Below are 16,950 nucleotides of genomic sequence, written 5' to 3'. Positions count from 1 at the left end.
CTTCTGGCTGCAGCTTGTGGTCTGATTGGAGGACTGTCAAGTTTAATAAGCTTTCTAACGTATGTTATGTAATTTATTATAATCTGCTAGGATATAGTTGACAAACTCATAGATGTTCCCAATGTGGTCATCAGTCAGTAAGGTTCTTCTAAACGAAGTGTCGCCCCATTGTAAAATTGCAACACATCAGATTCCCACAAGCACCAGATGATCTGTTTTATTTCCAGTAGGCTTGACAGAGAATTTGTATTAAGCAGAACACCAGAGTTAACTCTCCAGTGTTTCAAAATGGTGCCTTGAGCTCATTCATCTACGAGTATGTTTGATGCAAAATGATGTTTCTGAGCATCGATAGTTTATATTTGTCTGCATTAAACTTGACTTTTGATTTTGCTTCCCACCTGCATATTTTACCTAAATAAATTCTACACCCCCTCAGTAGTCCCTTCTGTCTCTTAATAGGTGGTGTTATGTAGCAAGGAGACTGACTTCTGTACTTTTATTTACTCAGGGAATTCTTTGTGTACTAGTAAAGTTGTCAGTTGTACAGTTCTTTTCATTTTATTGATAACTAAAAATACCAGGGAACACAAAAAAGGGCAAATGCTAGTGAAAGAACTTTTTTATGTGGCCTTTATAAACTTCTTTCTCCGTGAATTTGTTCCTCTGCTGAAAAAGGTCAGGGAGGAATTTGGTGATGGATAATTAAATGGTTGCACAAAAAATAATTGACAGTTACTTCAACAGAAGGTATTCGGACTTACATTGCTAGAGTAGGATTTTAGTAAAAAATAAATAATAAGACATGCATTGACCAATTTAAAGCACCTTAAAGCCCGTGAATAATTTGTGTACACAGAACTGAAGTGCTATGAATGTAGTAGCCAATTTGCACACATTAATTACTTGAAAATGGCAAATCTGATAATATTGGCATTGGCAAAGAGACAAATATTAACCAGGATAACTCACCCTCTATCTTCAAAATAGCAACTGGATATTTTATGTTCAGAGGTAAGCAAGCATTTGAAAGACCAGCCACTGTGGGGCTGCAGGCATCTTCTGCCATGTAGGAAATTGGTTCAAGGTCATGTTTCTGACTTGGGAACTCTTTGTGTTAATAAACATTTCTCAGGAAGAGAGTCTTGCCCTAGCCTGCAGTCCGCTGGTATTGCCAACAGAGAGCTGTCAGTCTAGATTTTTTGAGAGATGTCTGAAGAGATTTTAACTCAAAAAGCTTCTGAGTCAAGAGGGCTAAATCTGGCACAAACAACATAAATCCAGGCACAGGTAGCTTTGTATAACCTGAGCTGCACGATAAATAGTGAGTGATCCCATTAACTGAACATCCGTATAATGCTGGCCAGGTTCTAAGCTATTCTGAATTATTCTAAATTGGATGAAAGACTATGTGTCCAAGTCAACAAGTTTGAAAGAGTTAGTGCAAAATCTTCAAAAGCTGCATGTAATTTTAAGACTTAATTGACTGTAAAGGGTAAGAAAAACAGATGCTCAACAGCTTAAGAGTATTGTAAATAAAGGAATAAAGAAAATTAAAGGCAACATTTTGAGGGGATGCTAAAAGAGAGAGATACAATATATTTAGATATTTACAGGACCAATGCAAGAAGTAATTGATGATAGAGATAATGGACAGTGCTTGGGGACAAGGTTATGTTTTTGTTAACCCTCTAGAAATAAAATGGATCGTGAATGGAAAAGGACCGTAATATTCATTCACTTAGCAGAAATACTTGATCATCAGATTTTCATATAAACATTATCAACTTGGGCTGTAATTGGTGTTTACTCACCTTGTGGAGACCCAGTGGCTCTCCACTTGGGGTGGCATTTGTACAGTGATCCTAGCTCCATTGTACAGGTGCTTTAACATATGGTGACATTGAAAATCTTTGCTAAACTTCCCAAGGATCTTCTCAATGGGTTTGTTGAGCGCTCCTTCCGAGTAGTGTAGAGATGAAGCATCATACAGTTCTGGAAAGAAACACAATGCAACAGATCAACAGAAGTGAACCCAGGCTAAACATGGCAAATACTGACTTCTTGGTTGAATTCCTTAATATGCACTCCATGGGGAATCATGGGAAGAAATTCCAGGAATCAATTCAAGTTTACAAATTTAATAAAGAATGCCACAAACCATTCACAAATAGAATGATTTGGTGCCATAATCTCCTTAATCTAGCCAATTTTCAAGATCTTCAGTTTCAAGTTGTATGAGCCACTTTTTTTATTCTAAACTATTGGACTTTTAAAACATGTGTTTAGAAATAAGAAAAGATCATGACTGACCTTTTACCCCAGCAATACTTTCCCGCAGTTACTCCTTTGTGCTGTAACCTTGTGGACCAGTCTATCATGCAGGACCTTATCAAATATCTTACTAACATTGACATCTTCCACCCTCCCTTCCTCCTTCTTTGTTATCTCCCCAAAGAACTCAATCCCATTAGTAAGACATATATCCTTAATATCTTTCTTCATATATGATTTGGAAATGAACAAGTGTATTAAAAGCTATATAATTAAAATGCTGCTATTTAAGTATATTCTTAAGAAAAATCTCTTTAGTTGACTCAATAAGCACTATAACAAAACTGATGCAAATCTGAAATAAAAATAGAAAATACTGAAAATGCTCAACAAGCCAGGCAGTTGCTGTTAAAAAAGAAAAACAGAGTTAACATTTCTGGTCCAACCTGCTGGTTAATCTGTTGAGTTTTTTGTAACCTTTTATATATTACACTGGACAACAAAAATTTTGCTTCCTAAATACTTTTGGGTGTATCTTATGGATTTTGGGCTGCTGATCATGACAATCCCCATGAAATTTCGCTATCACACACCAATTTTTTAAACCGCCTTTATTTGTCATTTCAATTCATAATGCAAGTTAATTAAAATGTTGCCCACAATGTAAACTGAAAAATCTGTTCATCCTGTTCAGGCATGCTTAGGCATGGTGGATGCTGCATGGCAGGAAAAGTTTTAGAAAGGCTGTAAATTTCCATAAAGGATTTCAATATTTGAGAAAGATGTTTCCCAGAATAACTGATGCCATTAAGGAAGGCATTTTTGTTGGTCCAAAAATCAAACAGATTATCAAAGACAGGCAAATTGGAGACCTTCTATTGGGACCTGAGAAAGTTGCATGGAAGGCATTCAAGGATGTTGTTGAAAATTTTCTTGGCAACTACAGAGCACCAGATTACGTGCAGCCGGTTGACAACATGCTTCAAGCATACAAAAGCATGAAGTGCAACATGTCCCTAAGGATTCATTTTCTGCCTTCCCATTTAGACTTCTTCCCTGCAGATCTCGGTGCTGTCAGTGACAAGCACAGTGAGTGGCTTCACCAAGACATTGTAGTCATGGAGAAATGGTATCAGGACAATTGGAATCCATCAATGCTGTCTGATTATTGCTGGACACTCAAGCGAGAAGCCTGAGACACAGAGTACCAAGAAAACCATCACAAAACATTTTTAGCTTGGTTGAACTATTGCAAAGTGTCAGTGTCGTTATGTAATTAAATGCATTATATTCAATAAAAGTTAATTTTTTGTTTCTCCAAGTTCCTACATGTTACAAACAATCTGAAATTATATTTGAGTTCAGCTTCAACTGGTCTATCATAAGCAAAAAAAAATTCTGAGGAAGCAACACTTCTGAAAAAAAAAAGTTGTCCAGCGTTATCATTGCTTAGACGTGGGTGTTGTTTGCAAGATCAGCATTTATCATCCACCCCTAATAACCGTTGGGAGGCCGATGGAACCACTGCATTCCTGACCCGATCACAAAGGACTGGCGATGGGATGCAGTTCACAGATTGATCTGCAGGTGGCAGCGTTCCCATGAAGCTGTTCCTCTTGACCTTGTTGGTGGAAAAGGTGGGTTCGGAGTTGTGGGAGAAGCTTGGGCAAGTTACAACAGTGCATTGTGTATATGGCACACACTGCAATCACTTTGCACCAGCAGTGAAGGAAGTAATTGTTCGGTGTGATTGATGGGTTTGCCTATCAGTGAGCTGCTTTATCCTGAAAGATGGTGAGGACCTCAAAAAGAGCAACCGCTTGGATTACATCAAATAGGATATCACAGTATCCCCCAATTACAATGAGCCTGGGAATGGAATTAATTTTTGATAGATTAATTAACCACCCATTCCCACCATCCAGGACATGCCCTTTTCTAATTAGTGCCATCAAGGAAAAGGTACAGGAGCCAGAAGACACACACCCAATGTTTTAGGAGCAGCTTCTTTCCCTCTGCCTTCAGAATTCTGAATGCTACCTCACGATTGTACAGTTGGCCCTCCTTATCTGCGGGGGATTGGTTCCGGGACCCCCCGTGGATACCAAAAATGCGGATGCTCAAGTCCCTTATTTAAACTGTCTCAATCTTATGGTCTTTAGGACCAGCGGAACCCCGGACCTTATTTACCCTGTATCAGTGCGGTGGACTTTAGGACCTGGCGCAGATCTGAATCCGCAGTGTTTCTGTCCACGAAAATAATCACGATCACCATTGAAAATAAAGTGGAAGTAATAAAGCGATTGGTAAGAAGTGAAACACCATCAGTCATTGGAAAAGTATTAGGCTACATCGGTCAACAATTGGAAAAATTTTAATGGAGCATTTGAAAGGCCCTGCCCTGATGAAAGCTACAATTATTACTAAGCAAGGCAGTGGTTTAATTATTGAAATATGTATGTTTCTTAAGTGTTTTATATGCATAGAAAGGTAAAATATATACTATATACTAAGACAAACGTTTTACTATCTGAGGCAAAATAATACCGGATGTACCCATTCCGACTTAAAATCCGAATTAAAGACGGACTCAGGAATGGAACTCGTTCATAACCCGGGGACTGCCTGTACTTTTAAATCATCTCTAGATTACTTATAATACCTAATACAATGCAAATGCTAAGTAAATAGTTGTTATACTGTATTGTTTAGGGAAAAATGACAAGAAAATATAGTCTGTACATGCTCAAACAACGAGTGCTGGAGAGAGAACTTCTGGGTTTTTCCAATCCGCGGTTGGTTGAATCCACGCATGCGGAACGCATGGATAAGGAGGGCCAACTGTACTCTCTTTTTACACTACTTATTTATTATAAACTTCTTAATGTAGCATAGTTTTTTTACGTCTTGCACTGTACTGCTGCTGCAACACAACAAATTTCATGACAAACGTCAGTGATAAAAAACCTGATTCTGATTCTAGTAACACACTTGCCTTCATTTGAGCTCAGAAAGGAAATGCTTTCTCCCCAGATGAACTTGCCTGTTGCTTCTTTTCTAAGTTACCATTGAAAGCACCCTGATAACTGATATCGGTCTCAATGCCTAAACTAATTATCCTCAGCTGACCTTTCCCCCAAACACCTCTGTAACACCGCCTGGCTAGCGCCTTAATGACCTACTTAACTGGTTGTCTTCATTCTTACCACAAGGAAATACTTGCCCCTAATCATTTGCTCTATATGGTAACCACATTACACTACAATGGTTGGTCCAAGAACTGAATAGTTGAAGCAACGTAGCTGTTCCTGAAGTTGGTGGTGTGGAACGTCAAGCTTCTGTACCTCCTGCCTGATGGTAGCTGTGAAAAGATGGCATGGCCCAGAAGGTGTGGATCATTGACAGTGGATGTATCCCTCAATCACAGTCGGAAGAATTAACCTAACAACTTGCATGCCATTGGGCTGTGGGAGGAAAGCAAGGCACTTGGTGGAATTGGAATTGGTTTATTCTTGTCACATGTACTGAGGTACAGAGAAAAGCTTGTCTTGCATATTGTTTTACAGATCAGATCATCACACAGGGCATTGAAGTAGAACAAGGTAAAACAATAATACAGATTAAAGTGTAACAGCTACAGAGAAAGTGCCACCAAACAATAAGGTGCAATATCATAATGAGATCGTTGTGAGGTCAAGATTCCAACTCATCATACTAGGGAACTATTCAACAGTCTTATAACAGTGGGTAGAAGCTATCCTTGAGCCTAGTTCTATATTCTTTCACAAACAAGAGAAAATCTGCAGGTGCTGGAAGTCAAAGCAATACACATCAAATTCTGGAGGGACTCAGCAGGCCAGGCAACATCTATGGAAAAGAGTAAACAGTCGACATTCTGAGAAGGGTCTCGTCCCAAAACATTGACCGTTTATTCTCTTCCCATCGATGCTGCCTGGCCTGCTGAGTTCCTCAAGTCTCTTTAGTCCCAAAAAGAGTAGTGGCAGACCAGCCACGATGCACCTAGATAGGTGCTTTCTATGGTCAATCACTCGTAAAGAGTGATGATACTCGAAAGGGATGTGCTAATTTCTTTAGCCTCCTGAGGACGTAGAGGCTTTGGTGAACTGTCACAGACAAAGGGAGAACATGCAAACTCCACATAGATAATGCCTGAAATCTGGATCGAACCTGGAATGTTGGGGCTGTGAGACAGAACCTCTACCAGCTGCATCACCGCACTGCCAAAATGTGTCAAAAGCATATGCCAGGATCTGGAGCAAGAATCAAGCTGCTGGAGGAGCTCGGGGGGTTAGGCAGCAGCTCTGGAGGCATTATTGCAAGTTGAGATAATGAATCAGGATTCTTGATCGACTTTATTATTACACAAGTGTTTCAGCACAAGGGCGGATTGACTGAGAGGTTAAAATTGACTGCACTGACAGTGGCAATGTCCTACTCACTTACTACAGCAGCTAGATTAAGATTGCTTTAACTGTGCAATTTAAGAAAAAAAATTATAATTTTGTAACTGTTTGGAGATGCTCTGCGGCAACAATGTGGCAATGCCTAATTTTGCAATAATATGTGCTGCCGTGTTTTCTGACAGCATGTAGTGAAATAATCTCAGCAGCATTTCACTTCAAATCCTGCCATACAATGGCTGTTCTGTTCAAGTCCAGTTATTTGATTATGCGAGTTACTAGTGCATCACTGATGCCGTGGCGCTTATTCTGAGCCAGCCAAGAAAAACTGGAGTATAATAGAAGGCAATTAACATTAACCCTTCATAGGCCACAGAGTGGAGTGTGTTTCAAAGCAGTCGTGTAACTTGAGGCAGAAGTGCAACAAAATAAACTCCTGTTTTCCAAATTCAACTACGTAAATGATGTACAACACATTACAAATAGCAGCTTCCCCACAGGCTTGTCACCCAATTGAAACTAGCTGGTTGCCAGGTGCAGAAATGAAGATAAAATCCTCACAATGATCTTTACCATTGAACAGGTCAGTCAGGAATTTCCTCCATTGCTCCAATACGTTTAATGAAACTGAGGGGACGGGACCTCTCTGCCTCTGCCTCGTTGATACTGAAGGCCAGAGGGAAGAAGGTGATATCTGGTGGGCTGGGGCAGCAAGAGTCAAGCTGAATGATTTTCCGGTTCAAGAGGTTGAAATAATTTCCGCTGCTTTCCATCTGCCCAGTCGTTTCCTGACAAACATTCAAAGGCTTTTAGGAATTGTTGGGCTGATGCTAGAATTCTTGATCTCTCAATCTATCCTGTCGTGGTTTGCATTTCAGCTGTTTACCTGCACTGCACTGCGTAGCTACAATATTATATTCTGTTTTCTTTTTCAACCTTACACAGGACTTTATCCTTTTCCCTCCTCTGGCACAGTTAATGTTGACAAAATTGATATTAGTTTTGCTTCAATCACTAACACTGAATTCCACAACCTTTGAGGCAATGATGTCTTTTCTGCTTTTTGCTCTAAGTCCCTTTTGGATCTGCTTGCTCAGTTTAGATTCTGAACTAGCAGAACCCGTCTGCTTCAATCAGCCCTATCCCATCTATTCAGCATTTCAAACACTTGACAAATACCCTTATGTTAAAGAGAACTAGCCTCATATTTCAATGTTGTTACTGGGTTATAAAGTTTAAGCAAAAAAACAAGAGAAAGTCTGCAGATGCTGGAAATCCGAGCAACACACACGAAATGCTGGAGGAACTCAGCAGGTCAGGCAGCATCTATGGAAAAGAGTACACTCGAGGTTTCAGGCCAAGATGTCGACTGAACCCTTTTCCATAGATGCTGCCTGGCCTGCTGAGTTCCTCCAGCATTTTATGTGTGTTCCTTTTTAACCAATTTATTGCTTATTTATTATTATTACTTTCTTTTTGTACTTGCACACTGGTTGTCTGTCCTATTGGTGGTGTCTTTCATTGGTTCTATTATGGTTATTGGATTTATTGAGTATGCCTGCAAGAAAATGAATCTCACTGTTGTACTTTGATAATAAATTTGGCCCACCATGTCTATCCTGACATTTAAAGTACCCACTTCTACTAATTCAATTTGCCAGCACTTGCTTGTTTAACAGCACTTATTATGCCTTGCCAGTTCGAGTGTTGTGAGTCTCAGTGCTGACAACCACGCCCTGGGTTAAGAAATTATTTCTCAGCTTGCCTCATTTGTATCCTCTAGTTTTAGACCACCCATAAATGGAGTTATTTTGTCTTCATGATTACGTTTGTGTTGCACAGAGCGACTGCGGAGAACCCAAGTGCAGGACACAGTCACGGAGATTGAGTTGGGGATGCTGGTGCAGACGTGAATGTTGAACAGCAAACAGGAGGAGTCTTGACACGGAGATGGAGTTTTCATGGAATATCTTGAAACTGGAGCTGAACTTGGAACTAACAGTTCTAAGCAGTCGAGAAACCAAGTTATCACTTGGGAATAGATCAGTACTGTCATGATCCGGTCGGTGAAGTCCGCGTTCTGGGTCCCTGTCCAGTCTCTGGCTCGGAGTCCTTGTCCAGGTTCCACTTTTCTAGTCTAGTCCTAGTCCAGGCCCTGTATCTTAGTCTCGTTCAGGGTCTGTGTCTTGTCCAGCATCATTTCTTCCCCACTTCCCTTGCTTTCTTGACACACCCAGTCCTGTTCCTAGTACTTCAGTGTCTATGCCTTGCATTTGGGTCCGTTCCCAACACCCACCTTATGACAGTTTGATCACATTAGGCATCAACTTATTTATTGGTAGTGTCTTTATAACCTCAATAGCTCTCCACCAGTACTGAATGTGATCCTGCAAAGAGTACTCTTGGCAAATGGTCTCGGTCTGAAACAGCGACTGTACTTTTTTCCATAGATACGGACTGGCCTGCTGAGGTCCTGCAGCCTTTTGGATTTCCAGCATCTGCAGATTTTCTTCTGTTTGTGATTACAGTACTCTTGGCCCAAGTCTTGTACAAACTCACTGTTACATTTTGAACATAAGACTTTCCGGCCAGTAACAATGCCTTTAATGCTTTAATGGAAGTTCTCGAGTAACATGCAAATTACCCTGATGCAATTATCAGAGGAATAAGAACCAAACAATCTCATTGGGCTGGGGGTGCAGTAGACATTTTAACTCATTAACTCAACATTAAAAGAAAATGCTAATGATACTCAGCAGGTCAGGCAGCAGCTGTTGTGTTTGTGGTTTGAACATTTCATCAGAAATGAAAAAGTCATCGCCTAAAACTTTTAACTTCCCTTCTCTTCCGATCTGCTGCTTTGTCAAATATTTCTAGTATTCCATCAGGATTTCCAGCATCTTTGGTTGAATATAATTTTGATACTGAGACGCCAAAGGGTGATATAGCCCTTGATAATATTTACTGAGGCTTTGTTGAACCCATTGTAAACAGTAATTCTCCCACCGCAGTGTTTCATACAATCCATAATGGGAACAAGGCAAGTCTTATCCTCAGTAATGATAATGTACCTCCACTCCCAAATGAAGAGGCCATCAACTAGACTGGTATTCAAATATGCATCAACAGCTCCAATGTTCAATAAATAAACCTATCTAAAGATGAGTCATTCAGAAATTAATCAAATCTCCTGTCAATGAAGTATCATACAAACTGGGGTTCTATAGAGAGGTGGGAAGGACAGGTTCAGGACAAAAACTGATGTTATTTGGGTTTATAAATTGTTGCGTGATAATATGTTTATTTAGCTGAAAACTATTGATCTCAATATGACTCATTGGAACTACTCTCACTGCTAGATTACTTTCAGTGAAGCTCAATTACATTGAATGAACCCTGAAAAAGACTGCTTCCAAGGTCCTACCCACCTTCCACTCATTAGCTCTGTAATTGTTTGCAACTGCTCAATGCATTAGTTAAGATATGGTTAAAGTGCAAGTTTACCAATGCTGAACTTGCAGTCACAAGGTGGAGCATAGAGCAAAGTGAAGTGAATTTCTCTGGAGACTGCAATCTCACACAGCTTTAGTTTGACATGCATGGGTTGTAAATTCAGTGTAGCAGCAAACCGACTTTTAAAATGAACCACTAGAGCCTTGAGCAAAGTTGAAACTTGCTTCACCTCACCTAAAATAATTGGAGAGAAGTGGCTCTCCGCTTCTAAATATGACTGATGGGTATATGGGTCATAGAAGTGTGAATTCTCTCTGGTCTATATGTGTCAGCTAAAGGATTTCAGCTAGACTGAACTTATGTTAAACTGCTAGCATCAATTTCACATTTATTAAATGGATTATCAAATATTTTTCTCAGAACCATGAAGGCAGTTGGCACAGAAGGAAATCATTCAGCTCTGTGTTTAGCTGCACTTTGATGGAATTATCCAAGACTAATTCCACTTCCCTGACTCTCCCAGCAAAACATTCTGCCTCAATATTTATCCTCTTCTCTAATGATTTCTGTCACAACCAACCTCCCACTGGTAGAGTATTGCAACAGCCTGAATAAAGACATTTCCTTCGTCCCTTTAGCAACACGTTTTTGTGATGACTCCTTCATCGTTGCCTCCAGAGACGGAGAAAGAAGAATCATATGGAGAGCATTATTTTGCTGAGCCTCATGTGCCTTAGGATTCTAATTCACCTGAAGTGATAAAATGCAATGACAGTACTTACACTCAATCCTTGCTGTTTTGTTGGCATTTTCATGAAGTGCTTTGGGATTAACCTTTACTCAATGTGTGCAACATAGAGCCTTAGAAAAATATAGTAGGAACCAGGCCCTTCAGCCCATCAATTCCATGCTGACCATTAACTGTCCACTATGTAAAGCAATTTCATTTTTATTGTCTCCCTGTCTCCTTCAACTCGCAGCAGGGTCCACCACTCTCTTACATACCGGGGATGTTTCACAGTGACCAATTAATTTACTTTGGGATGTGGCTGAAAACACGAGTATCCAGAGGAGATCTATGTGGACGCAGACATCACACTAAAGGCCACAATAGAACCCAGCTCTCATCAGTGACTCTACCAGCTCTGATACTGTGCTGTCCAATATGCATTTGGATTGTAGCAGAAGTTGCCAAAGCAAAGATTTGTGCTTGTGTTGAGGTGATATTCTCTGAATGGTGGATGTGAGTGGATGACCTGGATATGGCTGGGGATAGAATGGAGCCTGGCTTCGTTAAGCACATATCACAACAGGTAGCTCGAACACATTAAAAAAGCATCAACATAAGCCTCCTCATCCCGATTCTTCTGAGGAGACACAAAAGAATGCAGATACTGGAAACTGGAGCAATCTACTCGGCAGGTCAGGTGAATCCTATGGGATGAAAGTAACTGTCAATGTTTCAGTTTGAAATCCTGCATTAGTACTTTACTCCCATTTCTTCCAAGGGCTAAACACAGCTTAGCAGAGATCACACACATTCCAAACTCCTATCTCATTATTCCTTCTCCTCAGTACTACCATCCAGGGAGGAGGTACAGGAACTCAAAGAGACATTCAATGTTTTAAAAACAGTTTCTTCCCTCTGCCTTCAGATTTCCGAATGGTCCGTGGACACGACCTTACTATTCCTCTCTGCACTATTTATTATTTTTTCATTGCAAGTTATAATATTTAGTTATGCCTGCACTGTACTGCTGCCACAAAACAACAAGTTTCTCGAGGTACGTCAGTGATAATAAACCTGATTCTGATTCTCACCAGGCAACACCACATACACACAGCCCTACTCTATTTTCACTGTTCATTCTAGAACTGCTTCACGCACTAATCCATCCAAGAGAGGAACAAATGGGGAACAAGGCAGGATGGAGTTAGAAGTGAGGGGGCTGGGAGATTGGTGAGGGTGGATCAGTGCTCTAGAGTCAGGTTTATATTAAAAAAAAATGCACTTATTTGTGGAGATGGAGCAGGTCCCAGGAAATCAGTCTGTTCTGGCACCAGTCCAGCTTCCTGATATCTGGTCAGGGACATTAATGCACAAATAATCTGTCTAGGGACAAACAGCAGGGGCTGCCAACTGAACTGAAGACCTAATTAAAATTCAAGTGGTGGAGTTTATGAGAAACTGTTCATTATTTTCCTTGCACAGCTAATATCATCCCACTGAAAGCTTTCTCATCTGTATCCATGAAAGAGATGATTATTCAATGAACTATTTTGTGCACTTGTGCACAATAAAGCCAGTTAAATTTTACGTAGAATCTAGGAAAGGATAGGTCCTATGGCCCACGATGTTTGCGCCGAACATGATGTCAAATTAAACTAAATCTGTTCTGCCTGCATATACTCCGTATCCACATCTATCAGAAAGCAACTTAAATCCATTATCCTATCTGTTTCCACCACTAACCCGGCTGCCCGTTCCAGGTACATGTGTGTAAAAAAAACCTTATCCAGCACATCTTTAAACTTTCCACCGGGGGTTGGATTTACCCAGAATCGTTAAAGGTAAAGGACCGTTGCGTGGGACGTCTTGCCGCACCTTGCTCTAGGACCGAGCGAACCAAGTCAGCAACTGTGCATTCTTTTCATCATCCTCAATGTGGGGCGGGAGAGAGGGAGATGATTTATCACATCAAACAGATGAAGTCTGGACCCCAGTGACTCGCTGCTAGTATCCCGGTAGAACTTTCAGTGCCCTGCATTGAAATCTGTCGTGCTAAGAGGGTTGTCTTTCTTAGATGCCGCGGCACTTCATTAAGTGAATGAAAGAGGCACGACATTGATAATCGGCCGCTGGGTAAAGTTATGGTGCGGTTTAACCAACAAGATCTCCAACTTTTAAATCGCTAAATAAAATGCCGACTCTTTAGAATCTGCGCTCAACATATTTAAGTACATTTAAAAATAACTTCAGAAACAGGGTTATTAGCACTGATATATGTCGTGAAATTCGCCTCAGCGCTGTGCAAGACATAAAAATACTGTAACAATAATACAAATAAATAAATAATGCGGAAGAGAACTTCCTGAGTAACTTCATTTCAGCAGGGATTCGGAAAGGTAATATAAACTATATATATTTTTTCAGAAACAAAGTCCCCGCACCAATGACCTTCACATTTAGTCATGAATTTATTGACCTGCTCCTCGCCACTTGTCTTTCCAGCTTTGATGTTCTGCGCCGAGCTTTCCAATCTGTGCCCGCCGTGCGATCCTGACGGTTCGGCCGGGCGCACTGAAACTCGCGGGGACTAACGCTAAGATGAATGATCCGTGAAGAAAGCACACTAATTGCCAGACGCGGTCACCACTAAGACCTCCAACAACCTGGGATACAGCGTTTCACTGAGAACTCTCAGTGTCCCATGCCACTGAATCCAATCCCACTTGGACAGAATATATAATCAAACCCTCAACGAATTATTATGATGCGGTTATTACAGCATTTTAACAGAGTGTGGACCCGAAACGCCAGCTGTCCACTCTCCTCATAGATGCTGCCTGTCTTGCTAAGTTCCTCCGGCAGCTTGCATCGTTTTTGGAAGAAAAGAGAGGTGTCCTGTTGCATGGTCTTGACCCTGAGTGCTGACAAATCCTTTACCCCCACAGATGCTGCCCGACCCGCTGAGTTCCTCCAGCATTTTGTTGCTCCAGATTCCAGCATCTGTAATTTCTTGTTATCAACAGGTTTATTAATGTTGATGCACAGTGTTGAGCCGTAAGTTTATATCTATGTGCGTAAACGCAACACACACACACACACAGACACACACACAATGGATAACTCACCAGGAAAGAATAGTGTCAGTACCAGGTAAGAGAAGGCTGGTTTCAGGAGGTGTAAAGCCACCATTTCCCTTCGGACACACACCGCAAACTCCGCTGAAACTCTGTCCGCCCAACCGATTCAGTTCTCGAATCAAGGCCCCGCTTTGAACCGCCTTGAGACAGACTCGTGAAGAGCAAGTTCAGTTCGCATCGGCGTGTGAGGCTAGCAAGCACCCAAGAAGAGGACGCAAGAATGCCCCCTTTCGCAGGCTGACTTGTTTACCGCGTTGATCTCTTTCCAGTGGCGGCGCAGTTAAAAGTCCGCGCGAGTTCGTTGAGATAAGATTGTGCGGATGTTCAAAAGAAACGTTTCGAGAAACTTTCTGTGTGTGATGTAAGGGGATTAAGAACTCGCCCCACCCCCTTTGCTTTGTACAAAAGTGTCCTCGTTAGAAGCACCACTTGCAGAGACACCAGGAACCGTGCGAATTCTCCGCGGGCTCGCTGCTACTCTGCTCGGCTGCCCAGTTTGTCAGCGAGTATACCCGCCGTGGTGCGGGAGGCCTCTGTGTTCCTCAGCACATCAACACTGGCTGCGGGTCGGGAGGTGGAGACTCGCTGCTTCTTCAGCGCCGCTTCAAAGGAATGCGTTTATGACCCTCGTTCCGGCGTCTCAGGAACAAATAAGAGTGTTCTTTTATTGGTTTTTAAGAGCTTCCAACCTCTGTCGGTGCAGAGGAAGATCACGACCACGCCCCTCCCAAAACGTCCCCTCTAGGTACTTCTTGATAAATGAACCATCTCTTCAAAGTGAGTTTTCGCTTTAGACGGGGAAGGGAAATTAGTTTACAAGTCGCTGCCTTATACTTGCTCAGACAGCAAATTATACTTGCTACTTTAACACACTCCGAATAAAACAAACTATGATCTGTTCACCTGACACTAAATTGCAGCGACAAACTTACATTGATATTCGTTGGTGCATTTATCATTCTCATGCGTTGGTATAAGCTTCATATCAACAATAAATGTCATTGTTCACGGAGCTAATAAACTCATCTGCAACAACATGCTTCTCTAATCAATGAGCAGGAATGTACAAATTAATAAGAGGACGGCCACCAAAAGCTTGAGGTTTAAAGTGTATCTTCAAGGAGCCATGGTTGGAGGGAGCCCCAGACACTTGGCAAGAAGCCAGTGGTAGAGCAATTAAAACCATGATCAGGTCAGATCTGGAGGAGCAGATTTCTGTAGGTCAGAGAGAGACAAGGAGGGGGTTGACAAGGACAGAGTTTTACAAGGGAGGCATTGTGTAATGGGGAGTCAGAGTACGTGATTATAACTTCTTAGAGGATCAAATGTAATAAAATGATTTCAGTTCAGTCTGTTAGTACAATCCTTATTATCAGCATGAGCATGGAAGACGGGATGGCACGTGTGTGCAGGGGTGAGAACTGGATCAATTTCACCCTGTGTGATTTGGGGCATAGTTATTCTGCTTGCTGTTGATGGTCACCCCTGAAGTTCAAAGTTCAAAATAAATTTACTATCAAAAGATCACCATGAGATTCATTTTATTGTGGGCATTCCCAATAATTCAAATAATGGAATCAATGAGAGACCTCAGCAACTGAGCGTAAATCAGCGTGCAAAACTGCGGAAATACAAAAAGAAAGACATAATAACGATCAGCAAGTAATAAGTATTGAGAATACGAGATGAAGAGTCCTTGGAAGTGAGTCCACAGGCTGTGGGAACATTTTCAGTGACAGAGTGAGTGAAGTTATCCCCTGATGGTTGAAGGGTAATAACTGTTCCTGAACCTGGTGTTGTGAGTCCTGTGGCTCCTGTACCTTCCTGATATTAGCAGTGAGAACAGAGGATGTCCTGGGTGGTGGGGGTCTTTGATGATGGACGCTGCATTCCTGTGACAGTGCTCCATGTAGAAGTACTCAGTGGTGGGGAGGGCTTTACCCCTGTTGGACTATACATGCTTACCCATAAGTGTTTGTTTTAATGGAAAACCCAACATCATTCAGGAGCCCGTTCCTAATCTGACTCTGATCATACCTAACCAGGGGCAGCTAGCCGAGCCACTGCCTTCCCACTCCAGTGAGCCTGACTCAGTTCTGAGCAAGGGTCCTGTCTGTGTGGTGCTTGCACGTCCTGTCTGTGACAGCGTGGGCTTGCACCAGGTGCTCAGCTCTCCTTTCACATCCAAAGCAAGTCCTGGTTGGAAGTTAATTGCCACGGGTGCGAGGGTAAGAAAAGAAAAGGAATCTGTAGTGTGTTGACGTGAATGTGGACAGGATATGAATGGTTGGTTGGTGGATGAGGTAGTGTCATTGAGCCAAAGGTTCGGTTTCAAGGCTGTAACTCCATGACTCTAAAAGCAGGGAATGAGGACCTTTGTTCTATGAAGCATCCTTACATTGGTTTGATTTATAATCTCCCAAGTTAATTGCAAAGCTACTGTACAAAGTTTCTGCAGCATATTGGAATATTCATTGCTTGGATACACAAGACACATGGCAAGTCCATCAGGAGCTCCATCTGATGATGAATCATTTGCTGGGTGTGGGGATCCTGTCTGAGGAAATTTCTCACAGGATCTCTCAGACCAGTGCTGTGGCGCTTTGTCTTTGGAGATGCAGAGTAAACGTACACTTGTAGGGAGCCCTTCACACCCTCCAAACATACTTCAACTTCATTTGTACCTTTGCATTGTCTCTAAGGCAAGGTTGGTACTGGAGGTACATATCTACTGTTAAAGATTTAGATATTTTCCATTACTGGTCCCTCACGACCATTTAAGTCTGACACAATGGATCTGACTGACAGTCTTTTTTGGAATCTGCACTAACTATTTTCAGGTGGTTTCTCAGGCCTTGGTGCTTAAAGCATAAAGTCGTAAAGTCATACAGGCCAGAGCCAGGCCATTCAGTCCATCATATTTATACAGACCTTC

At 41.6% G+C, this 16,950-nt stretch overlaps 1 protein-coding gene across 1 annotated transcript in view; it reads right to left on the bottom strand.

Annotated features, from left to right (window-relative positions):
• LOC140728459 (protein APCDD1-like) overlaps positions 1-14,626 on the bottom strand; it is a 37,323-nt gene extending 22,697 nt beyond the window's left edge. The window contains exons 1-2 of the mRNA XM_073047208.1: positions 14,004-14,626; positions 1,815-1,995 (exon numbers count right to left, since the gene is read on the bottom strand). Coding sequence (XP_072903309.1) covers positions 1,815-1,995; positions 14,004-14,067 — 245 coding nt within the window. The 5' untranslated portion in view covers positions 14,068-14,626. The remainder of the gene's footprint in view (positions 1-1,814; positions 1,996-14,003) is intronic.
• Positions 14,627-16,950: the final 2,324 nt, after the last annotated feature.

Source organism: Hemitrygon akajei, chromosome 1 (genome assembly GCF_048418815.1).
Source record: "Hemitrygon akajei chromosome 1, sHemAka1.3, whole genome shotgun sequence".
Lineage (NCBI taxonomy): Eukaryota > Metazoa > Chordata > Chondrichthyes > Myliobatiformes > Dasyatidae > Hemitrygon > Hemitrygon akajei.
This window is presented reverse-complemented; position numbering and strand designations above follow the sequence as displayed.